General features: G+C 36.8%; 1 protein-coding gene across 3 annotated transcripts in view; it reads left to right on the top strand.

Annotated features, from left to right (window-relative positions):
* The window catches only part of ADAMTS19 (ADAM metallopeptidase with thrombospondin type 1 motif 19), a 159,704-nt gene that overhangs the window by 73,154 nt on the left and 72,241 nt on the right, over positions 1-14,309 (top strand). For all 3 annotated transcript variants that reach the window (XM_080373138.1, XM_080373136.1, XM_080373137.1), the window contains exon 8: positions 10,807-10,912. In XM_080373138.1, the coding sequence (XP_080229264.1) occupies positions 10,807-10,912 (106 nt within the window). The remainder of the gene's footprint in view (positions 1-10,806; positions 10,913-14,309) is intronic.

The raw sequence follows: 14,309 nt of genomic DNA, 5'->3' as shown, positions 1-14,309 counted from the left end.
GCAGTTCTGACAACTAATTGGACCATTTCATGTTGCAGGATAACATCTATTAATCACATTTCTTACGGGGAGGGTCAGATTTTCTCAGAAGCAGAATAAAAGACAAGAGGCAGTTTTAAAAATACAGTGTTTACATTAAAATGGGAGTGCAATAAGTACTTTCTGCTTTTTTGACAAACTACAGAAAACATTTAATCTTAAAATCTTAAATCTTAAAAATAACATATACACTGAAGTTTTAAGGTCAGTACAATTATTTTAAGGTTCCAGAAGTTATGTAAAATTTTCATTTAGGAAATGGAGACTACTTCAAAACTGATCTAGAAAACTAGAGGAACTTTTAAAGTACCTATACAGTACATAGCTCCTCTGGAAGTCTAAAGCCTACCTATTTTCATAAAAATGCTGTTCTGTGCACTGTGCTTCTGGTTTCCTTGGGCCAGGGCCCTTGACATTAAATGATGAGGCTTTTTTTAAATATACTTTAAAATAAAATGTTGGGGGTTTTGAATGTGTTTCAGGTATTTAAAATATTTTTAAATTAACTAAGCCTTTCTGTACATTATTTTTATAAAAGTATGTTTAAAATAGTTCTTACGTTAAAAAGAAAATGTCAGTGGCAAGAAAGCACAACAGCAAAGCTCTGTAAAACATTATTAGAAAAGGTCATCTTCATGAGTTGAGGTCAGTTTGTGTTTCTTAATGCTAGTAAGTATTCAAATTGCAATATCTTGTACTACTCTGATATGCTTGGCAAACTAAAATTTCAATTGCCTTTTTGGCAAAGGTACCTCCCTTTGAATTCAGTCTAGAGTCTGTGATTCCTACTTTTCCTTTTAAAGTCATATTGTAGCAGAAGCCTCAGCTTACAAGCCTCTAAAAAGTTTTGCACAAAGTGTATATACTGGGCTAGAAAATTTACTTGGTCCCTCTCTTCCTGTAAAAGATAACTGTTTTTTAATACTTGTCACAGTAAATCTATGTCATCTATTCCTTACAGATTTTGGATGGACTAATACCAGATATGAATCATCCAATATTCATCAGGCTGTGTAACCATCTAAGATTTGTTCCTATGTATCAGGCATTTTATTTCTCAAAAAGTATTCTAGAAGGTAATATGTAGGCCTGATAATAATTTTCCTGTTATCTGTTTTTACAGTTTTTTACAATGAAACATTTACTTTATTATTATGCATCTGAAGAATAATTTTTCTCTTTAAAGAACTTCACAGAGAACTTCCCACTTTCGAGGATGCCTCACTCTCTCAGACTTTTGCATGTCACTGTTAAACACAGAATACCCACTTCATATCCCAGATGTTCATAGTGGTCCTACTTGCTTCCTGACAGGTTCAAGCGCTACCATGTGCTTTGATGCAAGGTTAGTTCCCAGCAACTCAGCAGAACTTGGCTTAAACTCAAAACATTAGGGAAGAAAATGTATTTTTTTAAGAGGCTAATTCTGTATGGATGCTATATAGATCAGTGTTACTTTTGCTTCCATCTTCTGAAAGGATATCTGAAGCAACTGAAGTTGTTCCGTTTTTGTACTCTGTAGAGCTGAGCCACATAGGCACTTACCCCTAACTCAAGAAGACATTCACGCCCTTTTGATTAACTCAGGGGAAAACATTTACACAAACAGCTAATCCAATGAACTGATACAGGCATTTACTAAAACAAACCCTCCAGTCTCTTTTCTGTTGAATTCAACTTTCTTTTAAACAGCTCTGGTCAGTCATTCCCTACATTCTTCCTTCATAAGCTTCATAACCATATCACCCTTGCCCATCTCATCTGACCCTTCTTCTGTTTTATGGGTTTATTGAGTAGACACAAAAAGGTAAACTTTTTCTTTTAAATAATTTTAAGTAAAGCAGGTGTGCAAAAGGAAAATGAAAAATCTGCTAAATAAGAATCAAAAGAGTAGAAAAAAAGAAAAGTATGTATGTATATGTACACAGAAATGTAGAGACATTTCTAAAGGCATAGACACAGCCTTAATACCATGTGCACACATATCACCTTGTAATACTTTATACAACTTGTGGGTGCCAGTTTGGAGTAGTGGTGTATCTGGTCACAAAGGTGAATATGTAAAAGGGAAATGTATGATTGGGTTTATATGTTCTGTAGTCGTTGTGGTGAACCGTTAGTAGCAGTCTTCCCTTAGCTTCTATGTTAGGGTTCATTCTATCAAAGAAAACCAGAATTCAAACTCTACTTTTTTCTATCTAACACAATGTTTTAAAATACATTTCTTCCTAATGGTCATTTTAATGCTGTGCATCTATATAAGTAATGCATAGTAATAAAAACTTTTCTTGGTAAAGAGTAAATTCTTGTTGCTGATTAGCTACAGCTAATCCTAAGATCAGGAGTGCCAAGTGCTTAGATATCATGAGGGCTGGAAATGGCTAGTTCACACAAATAGCTTTCCCTTTCATTTATGTACAAGGAAAAAATGTCATCCCCAGAAAGGGTTGATAGAGAAAGCTATAAATAACAGTCTGAAAGATTGCAAAACAACCTCTAAAGCAAATGTAACTGTAGAACAAGTTGGGAAACCTAGAAAGCAAGTTTGAGTTGTTAAAAATAATTCCTGTCGTGTACTGCAGTGTTTACTGTCCTCATCTCCCCATCTTGTCAGTAGAGTAACAAGGGTTTTGTGGATGTACAGAAACAGAGTTTTATGGTAGGAAGCACGCACCAATTCTTATTCTGAGCCATGTGATATTCATTCAAAGTAAACGGTGTATCTGTTACATCTGTCCAATGCATCAGTGAAAAGCATGTCCTCAAGAGAAATTTATTTATGTATGTGTTTGGTCAGAGGTGTTCTGAAAAGGCTGGCACTCAGCTTGAAAGCTGTTTCTGGGTTTTTAAGTAACAAGCTTCTGGTTTATTATGGAAAACCCGATTCAGTTTTGTTGCCAAAGAAGTGAGGTGTCTCCTTTTCAAAGTCAGATCTTGATTGTGTACAGCAAAGTTCCATGAAGCTTTCATAAAGCACTCTCATAATTTAGCCATGTAATTTAATCACTGAAAGTCTTCATTGTATAAGTCCTAAAAATAGATTTTTCTACTTCTGTCCAAAAGTTAAACTTTAAAGCATAGATCAAGATAACTAATAATTTTCTATGCCATGTAAAACAAACATCTAGAAAAATTGTTTATGCAAATCATACCATGAGGAAGTTAGGGTAATGGATCAAACTAGTTCCGTTTCTTAGAAGATTGAAGTTATTGCTTAGAAAGTTTGTTTAATTTTTCTTTCATATTGATAGTATAAGAAAATATGAAGTAAAGGAAATCTTTATTGCACGTTACTCCCTACGCTGTGATTTTTTTACATTTTCTTCTGAACAGAATGACTTAGGACCTCTTCAACATCAATTACACACAATCTAACCAAGTTTTTTTCTGTTTCTAGATTACAGGTGCAAAACAAAGTCAAATGTGGAGGAAAGGAAGTTGTGACTTTTCTTTTTCCATTTATGTTTCTTTTCTTTTCATTTTCCAGCATGCAGTTTTGTTTTACATTTTTGTCTTTTTCTGTTCATATGTATTTTTGTGGATAAGTTTTCTACTTTGTGATGTTGCCTTTAGAGAAAAAAAAAAAGGGGAGGGGGGCAATTAAAAAGTATACTGGATGTACTCAGTGGCTATGTTACAGTGTATTGTTGCTTTACATTTTTTCCTTTAAGTTTTAAAGAATTTTTTTCATATGCTTAAAATTTAAAAACAAGACATGTGGATTATTTGCCCGTATTTACATTAGAAGGAGGTGTCCGTGAGTTCAGCGCTGACTCACTTCATAAAGAATTTTGAATAGTGGTGGCCTGCTTTCATATTGTTTCATTCTGAATAGTTCAGTATAAGGCTGATGGGAAGAACTGCAGATGAACGTTGTGATACTCAAAAGGCAGTGAAACAGCAGATGAAGTTACGTATTGCCAAATATGAAGTAATGCATATTAAGAAAAAAAATTATTCTTGTGTGAAGCCATGGGCTTTGCTACCACTCACAAAAGATATCAGAGAATGACAATGGACAGTTCTTTGGAAATGTCAGCTCACTGACATGTCAGCTCATTGAAATGTCAGCTGAGTAAAGTGACTGTTAAGACTAACTAAGGAAGCACAGAGAACCATAGAAGTCATAATGTTGGTCTTCTATTAGCCCATGGTACACCTGGCCTTTTGACTATAACCGCTTTTGTCAGAAAGACTGTATTAGAACAAGAGAAGGTAAGGTATGCAGAGGGCTCTGCTTGAGGAGTTGCTAAATGTGCTAGACCTTCTTAGTTTGTCATTGACATAGCTGATGGAGATCTAGGAAAGCATATGTAGCTTTGAATAGATGAATAGAGCTTTATGTTTGAGTTAGAATATCCTCTATGCAGTCTTCATAAAAAGAGAAAAATGTACTCTTGTACACAAGTTACACTCTGGAGCTACTTGCCATCACATTATGGACCCAAACTCTGGGTTAAGAAGGAATACTCAGATTCAGAGAATAAATGTTTTGGTGGCTGTTAAAGGTGACGGTATGGATGCAGCCTTTAGCTTAGGGGATTCCTCCAACATGTGTCAACAAAGGCCAGGAGTGGATAGGGAGGAGAATTCATTTACTGTCTCATCTGTCTATTCATCTTGAGAGAAACGTTTTCCATGCAGAGTGCATTTTAGAAGAAAACTAGTATTCTCTAGAAGTTCTGTCATCCCATCCCTGTGATAACAGGATAGACATTTGTGGACTGTTCATAAGGTGTAAAGAACTAAAGGACCTAAAACTGTACAGTCACACATTCAGAATTTGTTCATATGTTTGTGACACACACTGATTATACCCTTCCTGTTTTCAGACTTTTTCTCTACGCTAAGGATTAAAGTGAAGCAGTTTTTCTGAAAGGAGAAGAGTAAACTTAATAGTCTATTTTGAAACATAAAATCACATTTTTATTGGATATTGATAAAGTATTTTTCTGAAGCATCAGTTTTTCTCAGATGTACGTAATCATAAACTAAAAAAACAGGTGAATAATATTTGAGTTATGTTGCATAAAATGCAGCAGAAGTTTATTTGTTTATATCCCATTATTTTTTTCTGATGTCTTGCATTGGTGTGTATGTGCATTTGTATATATATATATACTTGCACATATAGGTATAGTTATTATTACTGCTGATATCCCTTACTTTGAAAAGACCCAAATATTTCTAGGATTCTATTTGGATTCGAGACTCTGTTTGTTAACTCTGTTTTTTTGACTGCTGCTGTGTTTAAGGGCTGCTGATATACTGATGACTGACAAGATTTGTTTGTCCTTGAAATTGTCAGTGTCTGGGGCTCTTTTCAGAGCAGCTTGTGCTAATTAGACTTTTAAGTGTGGAAAAAGCTCTGTGGAAAGCTTTTTTCACCTGCTTCTTAAGAAAAGTATCTGGGCTTCTAAAAAAAATAATTTGTTAGATTAGTAATGAAGTCCAGTTAAGTACTATCATTTATGCTCACAGGCCCATTGATTTGCTGGTTCAAATTTAAAATACTTACGTTCAAATCAAAAGCCAGATGTACTTGGGCATTAAATTATGTTTGTATTGCAGAGGCTTGCTAAGGTTGTGCATCATCAATAATTCAAATTAAAGTCATGCTATCAGGAATGTATCACTGCATGACATCATCTGAAAGCTTTTTTTTTTTTTTTTGAACCTTTGTGGTTCAGAGTGTTTCTGCATGTTTGCTGTCCATTTCTGGCTTACCTATATTTAATCAGTGTTCTATACTGTTATTTATGAAGCTTGGTGTAGAAATTTTATAGAAGAAAATTCTATACATAACTATTACTTATATTTATAGCATTTCCTTCAGCAATATCAGTTTTATGTACACTAATGTAATGAAAATAGATCCATCACTTGTGAAGTTCATGAACAGTTTCAGTATTCTTGAAATTATATTTGATGTGTATTCAATATTAATATTGTGCTTCATTAATTTACCGAGATGACAGGGAATGCAGTAGGCACTGGGAATTTGTTCTGGGTTAGTTTTTCATTTTGGTTAAATTTGACAGTTTTTACTGATAGATAGACAGCACAACAGCATAGTATCCCTAGATTCCTGAGAACATTTCATACTACTTCATTAAAAAAGCTTTAAAATGGAAATGCTGCATATTTTTTCTCTGAACTGTGCTATACAAATATATATGCTCTTTTCAGTTCGTTCAGCCTGTATGTGGGTTTTATGGAATTTTGATTTCATATGGACCAGAAATTCAAGTAGATTCTGCTCTTGGTCAGTATTAGAACAGATATCTGGGTGATCCCCTATCCCTCTTCATCAAAGAATATGTTACAGGAACATTTTCCTGTATTTTGTATAGTAGTTATTGCCTTCTAATCGGGGGGGGGGGGGGGGGGGGGGGGGCGGGGGAGGGGGCGGCGGGGAGGATAATCTCTTGGGCAGAACATTCTGTTCCCAAGACAGAAGAGCTGTGAAATAGCTCAGGAAAGTGTAGAGGTGACATCCAGGTGATATCAATGGATTAAACAGGTTGTATGTGGAAGGGCCTCTTTCTTTTTTAAAGGTATCTAAATTGAGCAAGTTTGAGGGAAGGGATTCAGAATAAGCACATAGCTAATGGTTCTAAACCAAGTTTGAATGTGTTGTGAAACCAAAGAAGTTCAGAGGAAAAGAAGTTCAAATGTGCTAAGTAATTTGTGTGATTAAAACTTTCAGAATATTAACTCTATTTCATTGGATCACTATACAGGGAAAACCAATAACCATTATTTAGCATTTTACAATGCAATATTACAAATGCAGACATACTCAAGTCATACTTGCACGTGATATGGTCACTGTAAGAAAGCCATGTTTGTATTTTTAACTGCATATTTCTTAATGTGATTCTGGGGTTTTTTGCTATGGAATTTTTGTTCCTGAGGTAATGCTGGCAGTAACCTTTTAATATACGTAGTGCAATTATGTTATGGGCAGCAGGCTACAAATGAGCAGGTAAAGCTGAAAAATTTGTTTGGATACTTCAGCTGTTAATGTGTTTTCCGTAACATCCCTCTGAGCTGAACCACAGCTTTTCAACAGAAAAGTTGTAATTTGTGCCTATGCTGAAAGAATAAATAATTTGAGGTAAGGAAGTTCATTAAGAGATGAGAAAATTCTAAAAAAAAGTTACTATATTATATAGAATGAAATACCCATCTCTATGTGTAGCAGTAATAGCAGCTGTAATAAACCACTGCTATGACTTTGGCAAAAATTCTACTTTTCTGAAGAAGTGTGTATTTCATTTGGATATTTACATGTTTGATAAGAAAATGTAGTCCCATATGTTGCTGTTCCAGGGCACAATGGTAAAGCTTTACTCCCTTAATTGATATTGCATGTATTTTCTTCTGAATTAACTTGAGAAATAGTTATCTACAGAGTGAAGTAATTTGGATATTTTACATTTGGCAGGTATTCGTTCAGTGGTTTTTCGTTTCAAAACACAGCTTTCTTTATAGATAAATAACAGGATCCTTCCTTAAATTGTCATTGAGATGACATTACTGCTTTCTAGCCAACACTTTTCTATATGAAGTGTTTTAATTTGAAGCTGTGTATTGAGACCGTGGGGTTCACTAGGAATACCTTAATCACAACAAGGGAGCAATTGTTCTTTTTTTCTTTTTTTTCTTCTTGTGGATTTAACCTTGGAGCAGTTCCAGCTGTGTTAATAAGCCACAGGAACTTCAGTGAACATACATATATTTAAAGAAGAAATTCCTTTTCTTACCTAATGCAGACAACTAAGCAAGAGCAGCTGCTTACTGAAGTCAGTTTCGTTTTCTCTACATACGAAATTAATAACCAAGGACAAGACATGAAAATAGTTCACAGCCAGTAGTTGGCTGATTTACATCCAGTAGCTGCTGTGGGATGTGGCTTTCACATATGACGTTGACTTTGTTTAATAGCTGAAAAGTCATAAAGATTAATTGCATTTGATTCTTATGGACATTTCTAGAAGCAGGAATCTAATTTGATCTAAATGAAATGCAGGTCTTATGTTTCATATGTTACACTTAAAAAGGTCAAATATAATCAATTCCCTTCAAGGAATGCCAAATATGAAAATATTATTAGTGATATGTATTGAGTATTGTTGCAAATGCTTACTACTGCTGACTGCTTCATCTGCAAAATAGGTATGAAACTTGCGATGTGCGTAGTTCTTTGGCAATAAACCGGGGGTCAGGCAGGATAGACAGCATCTGATAGTATTCATGTTGTTGTATGGAAAGATACTGCTAATGAACTTGAACTGCCATTTTAGAGGCCACAAGAAGGTTAGGGGGCTTCTTTTCCCTGAAAAAACTGGAGAGCATCAGGCAGTTTCAGTTAGTACTTAGCATCAACAGGTGGAGGGAGGTTTGGGAATTATCTTTCTGTAGATGCCACCAAGTTTTATCCAGCTGAGGACAGCCATCGGCAGTAGAGTGTTGGGTTTAACCCCAGCCAGCAACTAAGCACCACACAGCCACTCACTCACTCAGTCCCCACCAGTGGAATGCGGGGAGAGAATCAGAAGGCTAAAAGTGAGAAAACTTGCAGGTTGCATTGAAAACAGTTTACTAACTGAAATAAAATAATAATAAAAGTAATTGTAATGAAAAGGAAAATAACAGAGAGAAAGAAACCCAAGAAAGACAAGTGGTGCAAATGAAAGCAGTCGTTCACCACCAACAGACTGATGCCCAGTGAGTCGTCGAGCAGCAGCTCCCCCACCAACCTCCCCCCAGGTTTCATTGCTGAGCATGACATCATATGGTATGGCATATCCCCTTGGTCAGTTGGGGTCCGGCTGTGTCCCCTCCCAGGTTCCTGTGCACCCCCAGCCCGCTCGCTGGTGGGGTGGGGCGAGGGGCAGAAAAGGCCCTGACTCTGGGTAAGCGCTGCTCAGCAGTGACTGAACATCCCTGTGTTATCAGCACGTTTCCAGCACAAATCCGAAACAGCCTCTTACCAACTACTGTGAAGAAAGTTAAGCCTATCCCAGCCAAAATCAGTAAAGTAAGGAAGATATTTCTGAGCATTATGCATTATACTAATAGGAACGCCCACAACACTTCAAAATGCAGCACTGGGTTTTGTCTATAGCAAGAGTAATCTTTCTGGGTTTTTTTAGCTCTTTATAAATGCATTGGCATTGGCTGAAGTCAGAGCCCTGATGTCTGCTTCTGGTATTGTTACCAGTGCTACTACGTAGAGCTACAGTATTAAAAGCAGCTCTATCTTTTCCAGTTTGCTCATCAAAACTTGAAAGAAAATGAATGTGACTGTGGAACTAATTCCAGAGAAGTATTTTTCTTCTTATTTCAGCCACTGGAGCATAACATTTGAAATAATACGTTTCACAGTGTTTCTTAATTCTCTTTATTTTCAATGGAGTTAATATAAATGATACCTACATTTACCATGAGATGCCATTTGAAGGGCTTCAGGTTTTTTGCTTTGAACATATTTTGCCTTCTTTTTTTGTATCCCAAATTACTTTTACTGCCTGCTTCATTTTTTCTCCCTTCTTTGGAAAGAAATAGTACAAGTTGAAACATTATGCGTAATTCAAATGTAATATGTGCTTGTTTTGTTCAGACCTCAACAGCATTTTTTGTCACATGAGTTTTGTGTCCAAAACCTTCCAGCCAGTTCTATTGAGAGCATCGCTGCCAGACTAGTGTTGGGGTTACTACTTGAATTTCATGTTGTAGATGAGGTGTTGTACTCACAGGCTGACAAATACTTGGATTGTAAGAAGAATGACTTTTATCGTGTTAACTTAGAAAGATAATTATGACTAAATTTCAAACACTGTCGAACATTTCAAGCTTGACCTTTACATGCAAACATCCAGCAAACATGTTGATCCAGAGGGCACCATTCCATTGAAAGGATGTTCCTGGGAAGAAGGCCAAACACTTAAACAGCATTTTGATTGCTTACTCTGAAATTTCAAGTGAGTGACAATAGGTTCCCATTAAATGTATTTGTGGTCTGAAAAAAATTACCATTACCCCAGTCAAGCCGCATGTTCCTCAAGTTTTTGTAATTACAGGCATTTTACCTTTGAGAAGCTGAACTTGAACTCAAAAGCCTACCATTCAGGCTTCTATTTTTTGAAAACTTAGGTATTATGTAGTAGAGGCATTATAGCCTCTACAATTAATGCATTTGTCAAGGCTGCAGTCTCCTATGAATTCTTGTAATTCTGTGACACCTGACTCTCTTACACATTTTTAAAATCGTTAAAATGCTGAATGCTATATCAGTGCTTAATAGTGATAATGTAGGGGCACAGCTCTGTGCTTTGCGTTGTCTTCTTGAGTCTGTCAGAAGAAATACCTCTTCAGATTTGTGCCCTGTTGTTGTAGACATCTATTTTCATTTGTAGTGGCATTGATATTTGTATATGTGTTCTATTGCATCTCATTAAGGTACCTAGCAATGCTTTTAAAGAATACATTTTCTGCACATTGCAGCCTGTGTAATCAAGCAATATTACTATCTAGTAATATTATCATTGTTGCAATTTCTTTGCTACCTTTTATCCAATTTTGTGCCAAAATCAGTTGTTCTGACTTATGGGTAAGTAAACCTTTGTCAGATATCTGTTTATATATTTGAATGGCACTGACCACAATAAGGTTTCAGACGCGATTGGGGTCTATAGTGTGATTATACTATACAGTTAGTAATAATAAAAAATAATTGAATGTGGTGGTTGTGTTTCCTAGGTATAGCCTATCTGAGTGGAATGTGCAGTGAAAAACGAAAATGTATAATTGCAGAGGACAATGGTCTGAATCTCGCTTTTACCATTGCCCATGAAATGGGTCACAAGTAAGTATGTGGATAACAAACCCTAGTGTATGTTAACATTAATAATATTATGGTTTGATTAATTTGATTGTGTACTTCAGGTGTTCCTTTTTTCTTTTAGGAAGGGTTTTAATTCTTATGAAACATTTGGAAAACCGTGGTTTTGTTATTAATAATTATAGTAATAGATTGATATATAGCATGTAAATTAAGAAAATATTTACAACGTGGAGTAGTACAGAAATCTTTATAGCAACAGAATAACTAGGTTAGCTGAAAGACTGACATTGTCTAGAAGAAAAGCAGGACCCCCAAGACGGTGGTTTTGTGGTTTTGTTTTTTCTTTTGGGACTGTGGTATTGTGTGTCAGATCCAACTCTGAGTAATGTTGTCAAGAAATATTTTAATGAGGTCATAAGTTGGAAGAGCCTTGATTTAATTTGTCTTTCTCAGGATAGATTCCATTAAAGTGTATAATAATCATTGGCCATTGCAACATTAAAAGATAAGGATGACAAAAAAAGGTAACTATCCTTCACAATTGAATTAGATGTTTGTACTCATTCCATGAGGAATACTTTGAATGTTGCAATAATTAAATTTGTTAGAGTCGTGTTTAATTCTTGACTTCAGGACTTGTTAAAGAAGATAACACATATAAATATAAAAATATTTGAAGACAAACATTTGAATGAATGTCCGATTGAAAAGAACCTCAAGAGGTTGAAATCTACCTAGAGTATTTCTCGCAGAAATTTGTCTTGCTCATTCTTAAATGTCTCAGAAATAGAGATTAAATATTCATCACCCAGACCAAAAGTCATAAATCTTTTTTCAACATATAATGTTTTCTAGAAAATTTTCACAAACTCTTTCAGAATCTTGAAGTCATTTAACTATTAGCTTCTTTTTTTATGTAATATCTTTAACCGTTCTAGTTGGTCTTGTTGTGAAGAGAGTCCTATTCAGCAGCATAGGAGAAGCAAAAACTTTCTCAAAGATTTTGCCTCTAAAAGTATAAATAAAAACCCCTTAATTTTTTTGTCTTCTGTACATCAAATAATTTATTTGCCCATAAATGATCATTCAAATCATTCAAATAGACTCAAAATGTATGCAGTATAGAGTTTGCTGATTTTCATTGATCAGCCTGAGAACATAAACAAACAAATAAATTCACAATACATTGTTTCGATGAATATAAAAGTACCTTTGAAAAAGACAACAGTTTTCTTTTGGAGGGCTTGTTTTTATACACCAAACTCTGTGCTGTTATCTATATATTTGAAATCCATTTGCCTCTGGTAAAATTTCATGATCATTTGCAAACTCAGAATAATTTTGGAAATCTCTGTCATAGCCATAATTTGCATAATTGCAGGTATACTCCCTGCACTGAAACCTAGGTTTGCTTGTACAGGAACAAAGCTGAAGATTTACAGCTGATTATAGCACATAATTCAATACATTGCTATTTATTAAGTATTGTATTATGGTTGTCTTATTTTTTCCAATTAAAACAGAAGTATTCTCAATGAAATACAGTGGCAAACTAAACCTTACTTTGAAGTATGAAGTGTCTTTGTTCTAGCCATATATATCTGAAAGCAGTATCTTTTAATGACATTGTGAATTAATGTTGGAAGTTAACAACTCATTTCTGAGCTCCATCTTGAAATCGGTCAATCCAGGAGGCTCCTGGAATACATTGGCAATAACTTCCTTTTCTAAGTGACAGAGGAGCCAATGAGGAGAGGTGCTATACTGGACCTTGCTCTCACCAACAAGGAGGGGCTCATGGGGAATGTGAAGCTCAAGGGCAGCCTTGGCTGCAGTGACCATGAAATGGCAGGGTCCAAGATCCTTAAGGCAGCAAGGAATGCGCTCAGCAAGCTCACTGCCCTGGACTTCAGAAGAGCAACCTTTGGCCTCTTCAGGGATCTGTTTGGTAGAGCATCATGGGATAAAGCCCTGGAGGGAAGATGGGCCCAAAAAGCTCGTTAATATTCAAGCAGCACCTCCCCCAAGCTCAGGAGCAATACATCCCGACAAGGAGGAGGTCAGGCAAAAAAATTCCAGGAGGCCTGCATGGATGAACAAGGAGCTCCTGGACAAACTTGAACACAAAACAAAATCCTACAGAGAGTGGAAGCAAGGTTACCCCGGGAGGAATTATCCAAGCAGCCAGGGACCAGGTTAGAAAAGCTAAAGCCCTGATAGAATTAAATCTGGCCAGGGACATCAAGGGCAGACAGAAAAGCTTCTATAGGTACATCGCTGATAGAAGGAAGGCTAGGGAAAATGTGGACCCTGTCTGGAAGGAAAGGGGAGATCTGGTTACTTGGGACGGGGAGGATGATGAGGTACTCAATGACTTTTTTGCCTCGTTCTTCACTGGCAAGTGCTCCTGCCGCACTGCAGAAGACAAAGGCAGCAACTGAGAGAATGAAGAACTGCCTGCAGCAGGAGAAGATCAAGTTCAAGAACATCTAAAGAATGTGAAGGTGCACAAGTCCATAGGCCCTGATGAGATAAACCGGCAGTCCTGAGGGAACTGGCAGATGAGGTGGTTAAGCCACTCTCCATCATATTTGAAAAGTCATGGCAGTCTGGTGAAGTTTTTAGTGACTGTAAAAGGGGAAACAAAACTCTCATATTTAAAAAAAAGAAAAAAGGAAGATCCAGGGAACTATAGGCCGGTCAGTCTCATGTCTGTTCCTGGCAAGATCACGGAGCAGATCCTCCTGGAAACTATGTTAAGGCACATTGAAAATAAGGAGGTGACGGGACAGCCAGCATGGCTTGACTAAGGGCAAGTTGTGCCTGACAAATCTGGTGGCCTTCTACAATGGGATTACAGTGTTAGTGGATGAGGGAAAGGTGACTGATGTCATCTATCTGGACTTCTGCAAAGCTTTTGACACTGCCCTGCATGACATCCTTGTCTCTAAACTGGAGAGATGTGGATTTGACAGATGGACTGCTCTGTGGATAAGGAAATGACTGGAGGGTTGTACACAAAATGTTGTGGTCAGCAGCTTGATGTCCAAGTGGAGACCAGTGTCAAGTGACATTCCTCAGGGGTCAGTACTGGGATCGGCATTGTTTAACATCATTGTTGGTGACATGGACAGTGGGATTGAGGGCACTCTCAACAAGTTTGCCAAAGACACCAAGCTGTGTGGTGTGGTCAGTATGCTGGAGGGAAGGGTTGCCGTCCAGAGGCACCTTGACAGGCTTGACAGTTCCACTCATGCAAACCTCATGAAATCCAACAAGGCTAAGTGCAAGGTCCTGCATGTGCTTTGGGGCAATCCCAAGCACGAGTACAGGCTGAACAGAAAATGGATTGAGAGCAGCCCTGAGAAGGACTTGCAGGTGCTGGTGGATGAAAAGCTCAGCATGGCCCAACAATGTG

Source organism: Falco punctatus (genome assembly GCF_963210335.1).
Source record: "Falco punctatus genome assembly, chromosome: Z".
Taxonomy (NCBI): Eukaryota; Metazoa; Chordata; class Aves; order Falconiformes; family Falconidae; genus Falco; species Falco punctatus.
This window is presented reverse-complemented; position numbering and strand designations above follow the sequence as displayed.